Below are 12,274 nucleotides of genomic sequence, written 5' to 3' on the forward strand. Positions count from 1 at the left end.
GTGATCGAAAACCTATTTTCAAACTGCTATAAGATTCCATTCCAATATTACGAGTTACTTTTTGACTTATAAGTTGGTAAAGCGTACCGGTAAATTTGTGTATTATCTTAAATAATTAAAAAAAAAAAAACATTTTTTTTTAGTTGTTGGTTTATTTATTTATTTATTTTGACACCGGCTTCCGGAACGCTGAGTTTCAGTATGGGAATTAAAGAGATGAAACTTATAAAAAGGCTTAATACTAAACGGATGATTTCTGTTATGGTATTCCTTGTATATATATCTACGTCCCACGTGTCCCTTTGTCGACCCAATTCCCCTTAATCAAAACAACACGTCCTTCAACCCTAATAACTCTTGAGATTGTTCTCTAAAAGTTTCTTTTTTGTTCATCTACCGGGATCTTATTCTACATCAGTGACCCTCCAACTCCTCTAGAGGACCCTTTCCCATTGTACCATCTAGCGCCCTTCTGTTGAGTGGGGTTGACACACTCGAGCATCCCTTTCAATTGGATTCTCACGCGGTGCAATTTTATCTCATTCAAGGCCGGTATGTTTAGTGTTAAAGGAACACATTGCCTTGGATCGGTCGAGTTGGTCTTTGAAAAGCGTTCTGTAACCGTTTGTTGTAAAATGTATATGGTTAGAAAGATATTGTAAAAGTAGAATACAATGATCTACACAAATATGCCTCAAAATTGCGTGGTTTTCTTTTTACCCTGTCGACTAACACGGTCGGCCTTTTATGGGAGTCAAAATTTTGACTCCCATAAATGGCCGACCGTGATAGTTCGCGACGTAAAAGGAAAACCGTGCAAATTCGAGTGATACTTGTGTGGATCATTATATTCTACTTCTAAAACATCTTTCTAATCATATGCATTTCATAACAAATTGTTTTAAACGCTTTTAATAGACCAACTCGTCCGATCCAAGGCAACGTGTTCCTTTAACACTAAATAGCAATAACCTCATTGATACCTCGTGAATTTGCTTTTCATCTAATTTTTCACAATAAGCCGTACAAGTCAGTAAACATAATTGGTACGTCCCAACCACATACAGAAATAAAAGACAATGGATGTATTTATGAAAAGTTGGGAGGACTGTTCACATTATCGATTTCAAAGAGAAGCAATGGACACTATTGGTTGTAACTCAAAATAATGATTAGCATAAAACCTTACCTCATTACGAGTAATGGGGAGCTGTAGATAGTATAATACATTGTGAGAAACGGCTCTCTCTGAAGTAACGTCGTTAATCGACAAAGAAGTAATTTTCAACGAACTTGATTTCGAAACCACAAAATTAGATTTTGAGGCCTCGAAATCAAGCATCTGAACGCACACAACTTTGTGTGACAACGTGTTTTTTTTTTTCTTTCTATATTATCTCCCACTTCGACGACCACTCGAGCTCAAATTTTCACCGGTCTGTAATTTTATGCATATGTTGAGATACACCCAGTGACAAGACTGGTCTTTGACAATATCATGTCTCTTATTCAATTCCAGTATTGTGATGAGAAATGTCCTCTTTCTCAAAAATTCGTTAGATCAGAGGGAGCCGTTTACTCACAATGTTTTATACTATAAACAGCTCTCATTTGCTCATTTGCAAGTTACTTTTTATGCTAATAATTGTTTTGAGTAATTACCGATAGTGTCCAGTGCCATAAAAGCATGAAAACACTGGCTGTCAAAGCTCCCATAATCTAACACACAATGCAAGACCTACAACCTATTCAAATGACTATCATAAAATAAGGAATTATTCACCTTTCCAAAGCTTGCCGCATTCATGGGACTCGCTTGCGTCTTCTCACAGAAGTCTAAGTAGTGTACATAGAGTGTGCTTCGTGGGATACAGACCCCATCCGCTAACTCGTAATTCAACTGCAACCTATATGGACGTCAATCACAGGTAGTGACATAACATTATTAAACGGAAGGTAATACAAGGCTAGTAAAGGTTTGGTAATTAATCTTAAAGACACCGGACACGTTTGGTAATTGTCAAAGACCAGTATTCTCACTTGGTGTGTCCCAACATAATATGCATAAACAAAAACTGTGAACATTTGGGTTCAATTTGTCATCGAATTTGCAAGAGAAAAATAAACGAAAACACCCTTGTTGCATTACTCTGTGTGCTTTCAGATGCATAATAAAATGCTTCAGCTGAAGTATTTTATTAAAATTATTGAGAGCTGTTGATTGATAATTTCAACAGCTCTCCATTGCTCGTTACCAAGTAAACTTGTATGCTAACAAATACTTTGAATATTTACCAATAGTGTCCAGTGCCTTTAAAGGGAGGGTATTAGCTTGGTAATCAATCTTAAAATTATTGGCAATACAAACTATTGGTTAGAACCCTAAGACATTTTGAGAAACATGTCACGTCGAAGTAATGTTGTAAAATATCAGTTTTGATCCCCCAAAAACTTAGTCTGAGAAACGTTACGGCTGTCACCCTTTGAGGATTGTGTAATCCTATATGGGTCTTTTTTTCAGCAAGAACAAACTCGCTCCGGGTTTTCAAGGCGATATCTCAAAAACTCGACCATCCAGCAGTTCCATTAACCGCTGGACATGGTGTCAATAGTCGAGGGGGTCCGGGAAAGCGCCCATACATTGCGTGTATGTGATGGCCAGCGTGCGGTACCAACAACAAAAAAGACACCCCCCCCCCCCCCCCCAGAATTGAGGCATGCACGGTTATCAGAGCCTATTGGGCCCAGCTCCAATCCGCCGAGAAATGTGCCCGTCTGAACTAATTGAGTGTCGATAATATAACAGTCTAAATGAAGAAAGACATACAAACAGTGGAGAAAAGACCCATGGGTTCGTACAAAAATACACGACAGCAATTTGAGAAATATTGTTGTTATAAAATGAAAACTGACCATTTCATTATAGTTGGTGCAGGCACAGGGTCTGGTAGAATTGCCTTACATTTGGATCTCATTTCTGTCAAAAACAAAACAATGAACATTATCTTTTCAAACGTGTGGTGTATAAAAGATACAAATAATCAGACTCTGTGATATTTTTTTACACTTTGATGAAACTGTACTTAATATAAAAACAACGGAAACGTATTGCCGCTACATGAATATAAAAACACCAATACCTTATCGTCTACGTACACAATAGAGTATCATGTACGTATTATAGTCTTATCGTATACAATCAATTCAATCGTATTGTGTTATTCACGATAAACCCCAAGCTATTGGGAACGTAGAACTTGACAACTATAATTATGCGTACACGACCAATCCAAACGTATCGTGTACATACTCAATAACTTATTGTGTACGTACACGGTAATATACCATGTACGTAGACGATAAGTTGCGACTTATTGCACTATACACTATTGTTCTTATTCATTTGACGGCAATACTCTTCCGTGAAATACTCAATGTTTACAGATAAAATTAAGCATTTATGAAACAGCGACGATTCAGAAAAATATACAAGGGAGTGTAATCCGGAGCACTTTTCCCTAGCGGGCACTTCTGGCCTATTAAAATTGTAGTTCCAGACTGTATTTTGTTCAAGCAAGCAAGCCCATATTCAGCGCCCTTTTTATGCCATTCCTTTTCTTCTTTAATAATAATACCAAAACTTATATAGCGTCCTAATCATGTCGACATGCTGTAGGCGCTGAACATGGCATTATGGACAAATTTTTAAAAAAGAACGGAATTACAACATGTATGTAATCACAATCTGACATGGAGGTTAACACAAATGTATTTTTCGCGTATAAATATACAACCATTACTTTAAAATAACATTGAAATTAACGGCTTATAAATGTAGCATTTTATTCCAGGAATAATTAAATTTGTATCTAAAAAGTGAAAGGTTCAAACTTGGGGCACCCGAGGGCAAGTGCTTTTGTTCACCCCCACCCCCTCCCCCCCCCCCCCAATGCCAAGTGCTTTTGTTTTTACGACATTTACAAAAATGTTTATTATTTTATTTCATTTAATTTAAGGGGTCAATCGCTGCTGCAGAATTATCAGAAAACATGAACAAACGACTTTAAAAAAAAAAGAGTAAAGAATGCTGCAAAGAATGAAGTCCGTAGACTTTATACTTACCGGTTTTGATCTTTGTGTTGTCCATATCTATTTTACTGAATGTATGTTACCTCTTCCTTATCATGGCAGTTTCACTTGCAGCAATATAACTGTGTTAATTCATTTCCAGTGTACGCTATTCACTCAAAAGGGATAACAATTCGGTAGGTATAGCAAAACACGACCAGCTCCGGTAGGTCGCTGCCAGGCGGGTGAAAATGATGGATGAACGGCTCGGAGAGGCAGACGACGCGCGGTAGATCCGTGGGACACCGTCTTCGAAAAGTCCCGTCTGACGCGTTGGGTGATTTCTGCACGGTCTTGGCTGTGTTGTTTATTTCGAAACGGCAGTTTATACTTTAAATCCAAGTTGGTTTTCACTTAAATCCTCAGTTATATTTGGCAGAAGCACTGGTGTTGACTTAAATTGGGTTTTATATAAATATATAAATTGTTTCCATATGCTATTCAGATTCGGGGGACGGCAGACATCAGTTACACCAACATGGATTTCATCTTAAATTCCACTGAAACCACGAACTTCACTTACTAAGTTTAGAAATAAATAAACAGAAGACAATAATAGTAGAGCTCACAGCAAATGTCTTGAAATTGCAATATTCTTTATCTCCAAAGCAGACCGCAACGAAATGTAATCTAAACTTAGCATGCTCTTTTTTCACAGCAAACAGTCGTATGTTTATTGTTCACCAATCCGTAAAATGGTCGGTTCACATGAAATAAAATAATTATTGTTTCCAATAAAAAAAATCAGTTTGTAATGAAGTCAGTGTAGTGTACCTTTCCTCCACTAGAGGCCGTGCATGATGCTTAAACGTCTAAGCCCCACCAGGGAATAGTACATTAAGAACAAATCGTCAACGGCTTTATTGCCCATTCATGGAATACTCTATTTAAATACTATTTTTTGTTTGTTTCCTTCTGTGCTATCATTGGACACATTGGTGAATCGAGAGGTACAATCTGACTACACTGGGCACTCGGCTTTAAAGGGGCGGGCCCAGACAAGTATGCACTATTGTTCGCTAAACAGGTGCTGACAGGTTGTATGTGTATGGCCTATCTCATTAGTCGTCTAGTGTTATACTGGCACGTGTAACCCTGAGCTGCAATGGGACGCGGCCTAATTACTGTACGATAAGGACCAACTTTCACAGCACACAGGCCGAAACAGAAATAATTTACCATAAAAATATTTATTATGATAAGTCCGTGATTTCATTTAATTGTTCATTTCATTTTTTTTAAAGCATCACATTGCGTGGCCATCTGGCCAAATTGGATGTAATTTACAATAGCAATAATTAAATTTAAAGACGAGAGTACAGCACGTGAGTAACCACAAAATGACCAGAGTTAATTAATTCGTTTAATAGAAACATAAAATGCGTGTGTTGGAAGTGCATGAGCCCATAGTTGCTTCACTGAGATGAATACTTTACCCTTATGTAACGGTATCGTCATGAATTCCCCAGTGGTCAGAGGAGCTAGTGAGGAACCCCCGCTCAGAATAGTCCCCCCCCCCCCAACCCCATGTGTTCGGGAAAAAAAACATAGAATAGATGGTTCGATACATTAATTTGCCCACATACTTAGGCATTGCTCCCCCGCTTGCTCGCCCCCCCCCCAACGCTAAGAATCATCGACCCCCCCCCCCCCCTAAGATCGAGGGGGAAATAATGCAGAATGAATTGAAAGGTTCGAAACATCCCATAAAATGTTCCCATCATTCTTTTGTACTTACTCAGTCATTGTGATCATACTAATGACCTGTAGCAAGTATTTATAATGAGATATAGGCCTTGGTCGTCATTATGACATGTTCATAATAACGAGAGATTAAGTCCTAATTCTGGCCTGTAGTCATAGTTATGAGATATAAGTCAAAATGACGACCTTATTGTCTAAAGCGTTCTTCGGGCATCCTGCTGCTTTTCTTGGACTCTCGGAAGACATTCCGGAGAAAGATGGTCTGGCGTGAAAAAAAAGGACGATCACTTGCAAGAGATGTTGAGGATTATAGAATTTGAACATTAGAGGTCTTGACGAACTAATCAGATGTGGACCAATGACTAGAAGTCATTGCAGTTGGGCCCTAGTTTTCGTCCCTGTTGGCACTTACTTTTGACAAGTCTAATAAGAATTTTTTAGGCTATCTGATAATCTCCGCCCTCTCAAGTTTTTCACTGGCCAGTATACCGCTGACCAGTATGCGACCGGTCAGTTCACCACTGCCCAATATGTCACTGGCTTGTATACGTTACTGCCCAATATTGTCACTGGTCACGGTATACCACTTGCCAGCATGCAACTGACCAACATTTAATTTGGTAATATGCCATCCGCACCAGTACACCACTGGCCAGTAAACCGTGTTGTTGTTTGTTTTTTGGTGTTTTTTTTTTCCAATTATTATATAATAAATGAGTATATGACAAAATCAGTCTATGTATTCAGATCGTAGATACAAATTGTAAATAATGGTTAAAAAAATCGAACGTAAGATTCGATTTCAGAGATCGAGAGTGGAGCAATCGGAACGTAAGCCTTGGGGGCATAATGTCTCGAGAGGCCGGAGATAGAAACCCCGGGCACGATGAACTCTTCAGTCTAGCCGTTAGCTTGGGAGGGGTTAGGAGCCAGACATCAAAGTATATGTTTGTCATTGTGGGTTTGTCTGTCGGTCCACCTCGCTTATCTAATCCATTGTTTCTTACGATCGCAACGTAACAATGCTCTGCTTGTATTTCGTTTCCTTCCCCTGATTTGTACGGAGTTTTTGGTAATTAAATTAGATTTATGTTGTCAAAACACTAGTCGCGACACTAATGTTTAATTCCCAAGTTGGATCGCGGCATACTGTTTGAATCAGGCTCAGTATTAGTATAAAAATTCGTGCTGAAAGGATTGAATGATTGAATATTTTTTTTAAATATAAATCCATTGAATGAATGAATGAATACGAAAGCCCATTAGTGCCATCTTTATTTATATTTTCACTGCATGCATTAATTTATATTTCAATACATGTACTTATATTTTCAATACATGTATTTATATTTTCAATAGATGTATTTATATTTTCAATACAGCTAATTATATTTGCAAGAGCAGTTAATTATATTTTTATGGACTTTACGAAACCATAGTTGGGTCACAGGCCTTAGTATTGCATCGAATACAGACCTGGTAGTTCAGTGACCCTTCAGTGACCCCGTTTCACAAAGGCCGCACGACGCGCAGTCTATTTATAGTAACATTTGCGATTTTACATTTATTTATTTATTTTGGCGAGTGCATGCATTTATATTTTCAGTGCAGCTGTTTATATTTTCAATACATGTATTTTTATTTTCAATACATGCATTTATGTTTTCAATACTTGTATTTATATTTTCATTAAATGTATTTATAGGATGGTTTTAAAAATAGGTATGAGGGACCTGTGGAAAAAATGTGGGGGGGGGGGGGTTACTTACATGAGACAGCTAAAGTAACAAATTTATAAGAACAACTTAATTTATACTTTATTTACAGAATATATACAACATAAGTTCTCAGGCAGGAGTGAAGTGCACGGTAATGGAAGTTATTTGACACCAGTGTTTATGTTTAGTCCAAAGGGTTTGACTGTCTTGATACATGTAATTCTTTTTTCATTACATGTATTTATTTTCACACGGAGCTCTGCCATATTGCGCGGTCGGCCAACCCGGGTTGTGGGGCACCAACTACATGTACATGTACGTTGGTACACCTGTTGACCTACAATCCCGGCCATATCTCGTAGGGCCCCCTGCCCCTTTAAATGTTGGTTCCAATTGACGGTCTCCTTCTTCTCCGTTGTTACAGTCAACATTGAGCGCCGGGGGACGATGAACGGGGAGAAATTGTTTATTGTCAATGCCAAGTGGACAGGGAATAATTTTATAAAACGTTAGGAATGGGTGGCCCAAACGTTTTGGCCGGGATTGTAGATTGCATCCTCCTTTCTCTCCACATGACCAAACCACCTCAGGGTGTGCCTCCTCAATACGGTGAGAATCCCCTCCACTCCGACTCTCCTCTCCAGCTCCTCACTTGACATTCTACTAGCCAGAGACATGGGCGTCAGTCAGAAGAGGGGGTCCCCCCCCCCCAACTTTTGAAGTGCGGGGGCACAATATCAAAGTCCCCAATGTTTTTAACAGCCGTTATTATGAAGATTTTAACCGACTTAAAGACACTGGACACTATTGGTAATTGTCAAAGACAAGTCTCCTTACTTGGTGTATCTAAACATATGCATAAAATAACAAACCTGTGAAAATTGTGTGCTTTCAAATGCTTGATTTCGAAACCTCACATTCTAAACTTGAGGTCTCGAAATCAAATTCGTGGAAAATCACTTCTTTCTTGAAAACTTCGTCTCTTCAGAGGGAGCCGTTTCTCACAATGTTTAAATACTATCAACCTCTCCACATTGCTCGATTACCAAGTGAGGTTTTATGCTGATAATTATTTTGAGTAATTACCAATAGTGTCCACTCCCTTTAAGCTTTTAAGCTACACAGACAAGTATTGCACTGTGTAAGACCATGTGGGTAGGACCAACATTGGCCTAAGATTGCACCATCATCTAAAATGCAAAGTTCTCCCGGGCCCGTAAGCGGGCCCGTACCCACGCCGTGGCTTCGCGTTCCACACGTACATGCTCCATCTTTAACAGATATCTGCAAAATCCCTCATGAGACCAAAACTATTTTAGCATGTAAAATCCCCTTAACCAGTTATGATATTATACCAAAACAATAGCATAACTGGTTTATACGTTTTTACATGCTAAAACTGAGACGAAAATTACTACTTTTACTCATTTCTCAAAAAACTACAGCACCTCAGTAAGTAAAATTTCAAGTGAAGCTTTCTACTATCATAATCTTCAAACTGTGTAAATTTAATGTAAATCTGTGGACATTGTGTTTTTTTGTTAGGAAAAGGTACATATACCCTTTAAGCCTCTTTTGAGACTGTTTCTAATGGAGTCCATGCAAGTCATTATCATGACTTGCACGCTTTCTGACTACATAATTAGCTAGCTACCTCTCACGAATTTAGCAACGAGTTTTGGGCAGAAAAATAAAGAGAGTAATTTAATAGGCTTAACCTTGGTCGGGTCTTAAGCAATGATGAACGCCAGAGTCACTAATACATATCAGTCTCGTATAAGATTACGTCATGTTGCTTATAATACGAGTATTTTGTTTGTTGAGTCGTTACTATGACAACCTCCACGTAGCTCGTGTCTTTTGTTGACTGTTTTAATCACCGCATCAATCGTGGGGGCTTCGTCTGTTAAAGTCACATCTACAGAAAGCAAAACACAAGTCGGGACTGAACTGTGATCTGATGAATATAAATCTCTCTGAAACAGAATTATCTTCATGTACAATGTTGAGAGACGACCGACAAGCACTTCTTGGTTCTGTAATTGGACGTCTGCTCAACATTTGAGTTGAACATTTCACGGCTGAACTGCTACTGAGAGTTACTGATTGATATTTGTAGTACTGTTTGACGGTCAGCATCATTTTAACACGAACATACAACAGGCATATCCTAGAACGACATAACATGTTAATATGTATCCAGCTGTAGCCATTCTTACTGCTGCCTTTTATAGCTGTTTGTATCTAGTTTCTGCACAGAACCAGCAGTGCTTTATATTTGTCAAACCAACCTGTCCTAAGTTGTGGCACCAATGGGGTGACGCTTGCTACCTCATCACAGATACTTTCATCAAATGGTCCGCGGCGAGAGACGAGTGCCGAATCTTGGGGGGATATCTCGCAGTTCCGAGCTCACTCGAGGAAAACAACGCCATTGGTTCTTTGATTACAGAGGAACACAAAAGAGCTTGGATAGATTGCACTGATCAGGAATCGGATGGGAAGTGGGTGTGCATGGAGAATGGTAGAGAAGTGACCTACATACACTGGAAAGAAAATAGCCAGCCCAGTGGAAACCAGGGTGAGGACTGTGCTGCAATTAATCGCAATGTAGATTCACCCAAACCATATCATTGGTTTGATTGGAGATGTGATGAGATCTTTCCGGCAGTTTGCAAGAGGAGTCTGGCTACCAGACCAGTCCTTCAAAGGGACATCTAAAATAACTAACAGTAAAGTGAGTTTTATGTTCACCACTGGAAGACACAAGGCAACATCACGAAAGCGAGACAGAAATCTAATGATCGAATACTCTGATGTCAATCTCTTAACTTTTGCACTATATTCATGACCCCTTCCCCCCCCCCCCAGGAGAACCTGCCCCCATCCCCCCCGTGCGCCGAACTGTGTATGAACTTGTTATCATAGCGCCCTCTGTTGAATCAGACTCCTTTAGTCCACGTTATAGCGTGCTTTCGAAAGACCACGGTAGGGACACAGGACGGTAAACAAATTCTAAGCGTGTTTTTTTTTTTCCCCAGGGAAGATGAGGTACAATAACAACGTGTGCCTTATGTAGGAAAACTCCATGGCCTTACCACCCCAATCGAAAGACGGAGGACGCTACATGTTGGCGCATGGAGTTTGCATGGAGATGCAATACAAGTACACGTGTATAGAGGGTATTCTAGACACGCTTAGTTGGTTGCGCCCATGTGAGAAAGACGGTAGTAACATGTACTACACGTACATTAATGCTTAGTGGCCTCATCTTTCCTGGGGGACAAAACCGCTATAAGGGATTACTGATTGTATAAAATGATAGAGATCAGTGTAAGGGAGCAGGAAAATCGATCGACGCATGCGCCAAACTGAAGTAGACTCCGTCGTGTAGAGATTGGGAACGCTATTTTGGTGAAACAACGTCCGGTCTGTACGACAACGGAGTGATGTCGTTTGTACACGTTGTATGGTGGGGGAGGCTTGTGATAGACTCGATTCAAGCCCCGTTCTCGTGCGAGAGATCCTAAAAAATCATATCCGACTTCAAAATGTAGCTATTGTGGTCCCGAGAATGGCCAGGCACAGGGGGGCTAGGTTGGGGGATGCCAACATCGCAAAAGTTGTCTGATGTTTAGGCGATGGGACTGTATTAAATAAAAAGGACCCTCATGGGGACTGGGACTTGAATCAATTCTATATCACCATGCGGTCCACAACATCCAGGACGGGAGCACTCAAGCGTGAGATTACAGATTACTGTGCTATGCTCTCTCCCGTCCTGTGTGCTCCGTGCCAAAAATCGAAACCTCGCTAGTCTTTCCATTTTCCGGGGACACAAGGCCTTTTCGAATCCATGGTTTCGGCTTCAGGCTCCGTCCTCTCTTCTGAAGCCTGTACACCTGAAGCACGCGTAATATTGTCAAAACAACCGCCGACCAAGCTAGCCTGAGCCGAATCTAAAACCGAAGCCGTGGTTTCAAAAAGGTACATGAACTCCGGGACAGATTTCACCATTATACTGTACTAGGACTCTCGCACGATTCAAAACGGGATGGTGTTGGCTAAGATGTAAAAGTACAACTGAACTCACTTGTTTTCAAATCTCATGGAAAAACTGGTTGAAAGAAGATTATGGACGCTCTCCTCTGGGACTAGATTCTGCATATTAAACGAAATGGTTATTTTCCAATTCCATGCACATTAGGACAGTTTGTATTTTTTTTTTACACATATTGAATGGCAATGAGGTTACTAGCAGGGGTAACTATTTGGGGTTTCAGTACATAAAATTCTGAAACTGGCGTTGCCTCCCATTAGGTGGTTTACGTAATGGTATATCTTTATGTGTGTATACTGCATATATATGTAGTCACTGATGGTTCAGTCAGGGTGTGACGCTGTATGGGCATGCATATTTAGTTTGTATGAGTTGTGTTTTGTTTATGCTTCAAGTCACTGTACTTCTATTATGTGTTACCTACTTTCTTAACACATTGTTGTAAGCAATAGGATGGTTTTGAAAATGTACCAGTGATCCAGGGAGGAGCTTAAGAAAGCATAAATAGGAAACTTTTTGCCCGAAATAGAATGGCCGGACTGGGAAGGGACCCGCAAGGAAAAAGAAACATGACCGAACAAGATTTCACCAGGAGGAACAGTGGACGACTCAAGGAGTGAGGACTGGATTGGGTCATCGGATCCTTAAAGACACTGGACACTAT

At 39.9% G+C, this 12,274-nt stretch overlaps 2 protein-coding genes across 3 annotated transcripts in view; one reads left to right on the forward strand and one right to left on the reverse strand.

Moving 5' to 3' along the window:
• Nucleotides 1-4,932, reverse strand: part of LOC139943176 (regulatory factor X 4-like) — a 93,254-nt gene extending 88,322 nt beyond the window's left edge. For both annotated transcript variants that reach the window (XM_071939990.1, XM_071939989.1), the window contains exons 1-3: nucleotides 4,123-4,932; nucleotides 2,914-2,977; nucleotides 1,784-1,907 (exon numbers count right to left, since the gene is read on the reverse strand). In XM_071939990.1, coding sequence (XP_071796091.1) covers nucleotides 1,784-1,907; nucleotides 2,914-2,977; nucleotides 4,123-4,147 — 213 coding nt within the window. In that variant the 5' untranslated portion in view covers nucleotides 4,148-4,932. The remainder of the gene's footprint in view (nucleotides 1-1,783; nucleotides 1,908-2,913; nucleotides 2,978-4,122) is intronic.
• Nucleotides 4,933-9,743: 4,811 nt separating this feature from the next.
• LOC139943459 (perlucin-like) lies at nucleotides 9,744-10,271 on the forward strand. The gene has a single exon (XM_071940270.1). It carries the CDS (start codon nucleotides 9,744-9,746, stop codon nucleotides 10,269-10,271), a length of 528 nt encoding a protein of 175 aa, XP_071796371.1.
• Nucleotides 10,272-12,274: the final 2,003 nt, after the last annotated feature.

The sequence above is a fragment of the Asterias amurensis genome, chromosome 10 (genome assembly GCF_032118995.1).
Source record: "Asterias amurensis chromosome 10, ASM3211899v1".
In the NCBI taxonomy this organism is placed as follows: domain Eukaryota; kingdom Metazoa; phylum Echinodermata; class Asteroidea; order Forcipulatida; family Asteriidae; genus Asterias; species Asterias amurensis.

Coding starts and splice junctions, on each gene's coding strand:
- LOC139943459 (XM_071940270.1), top strand. CDS start 9,744: ATGTATCCAGCTGTAGCCATTCTTACTGCTGCCTTTTATAGCTGTTTG.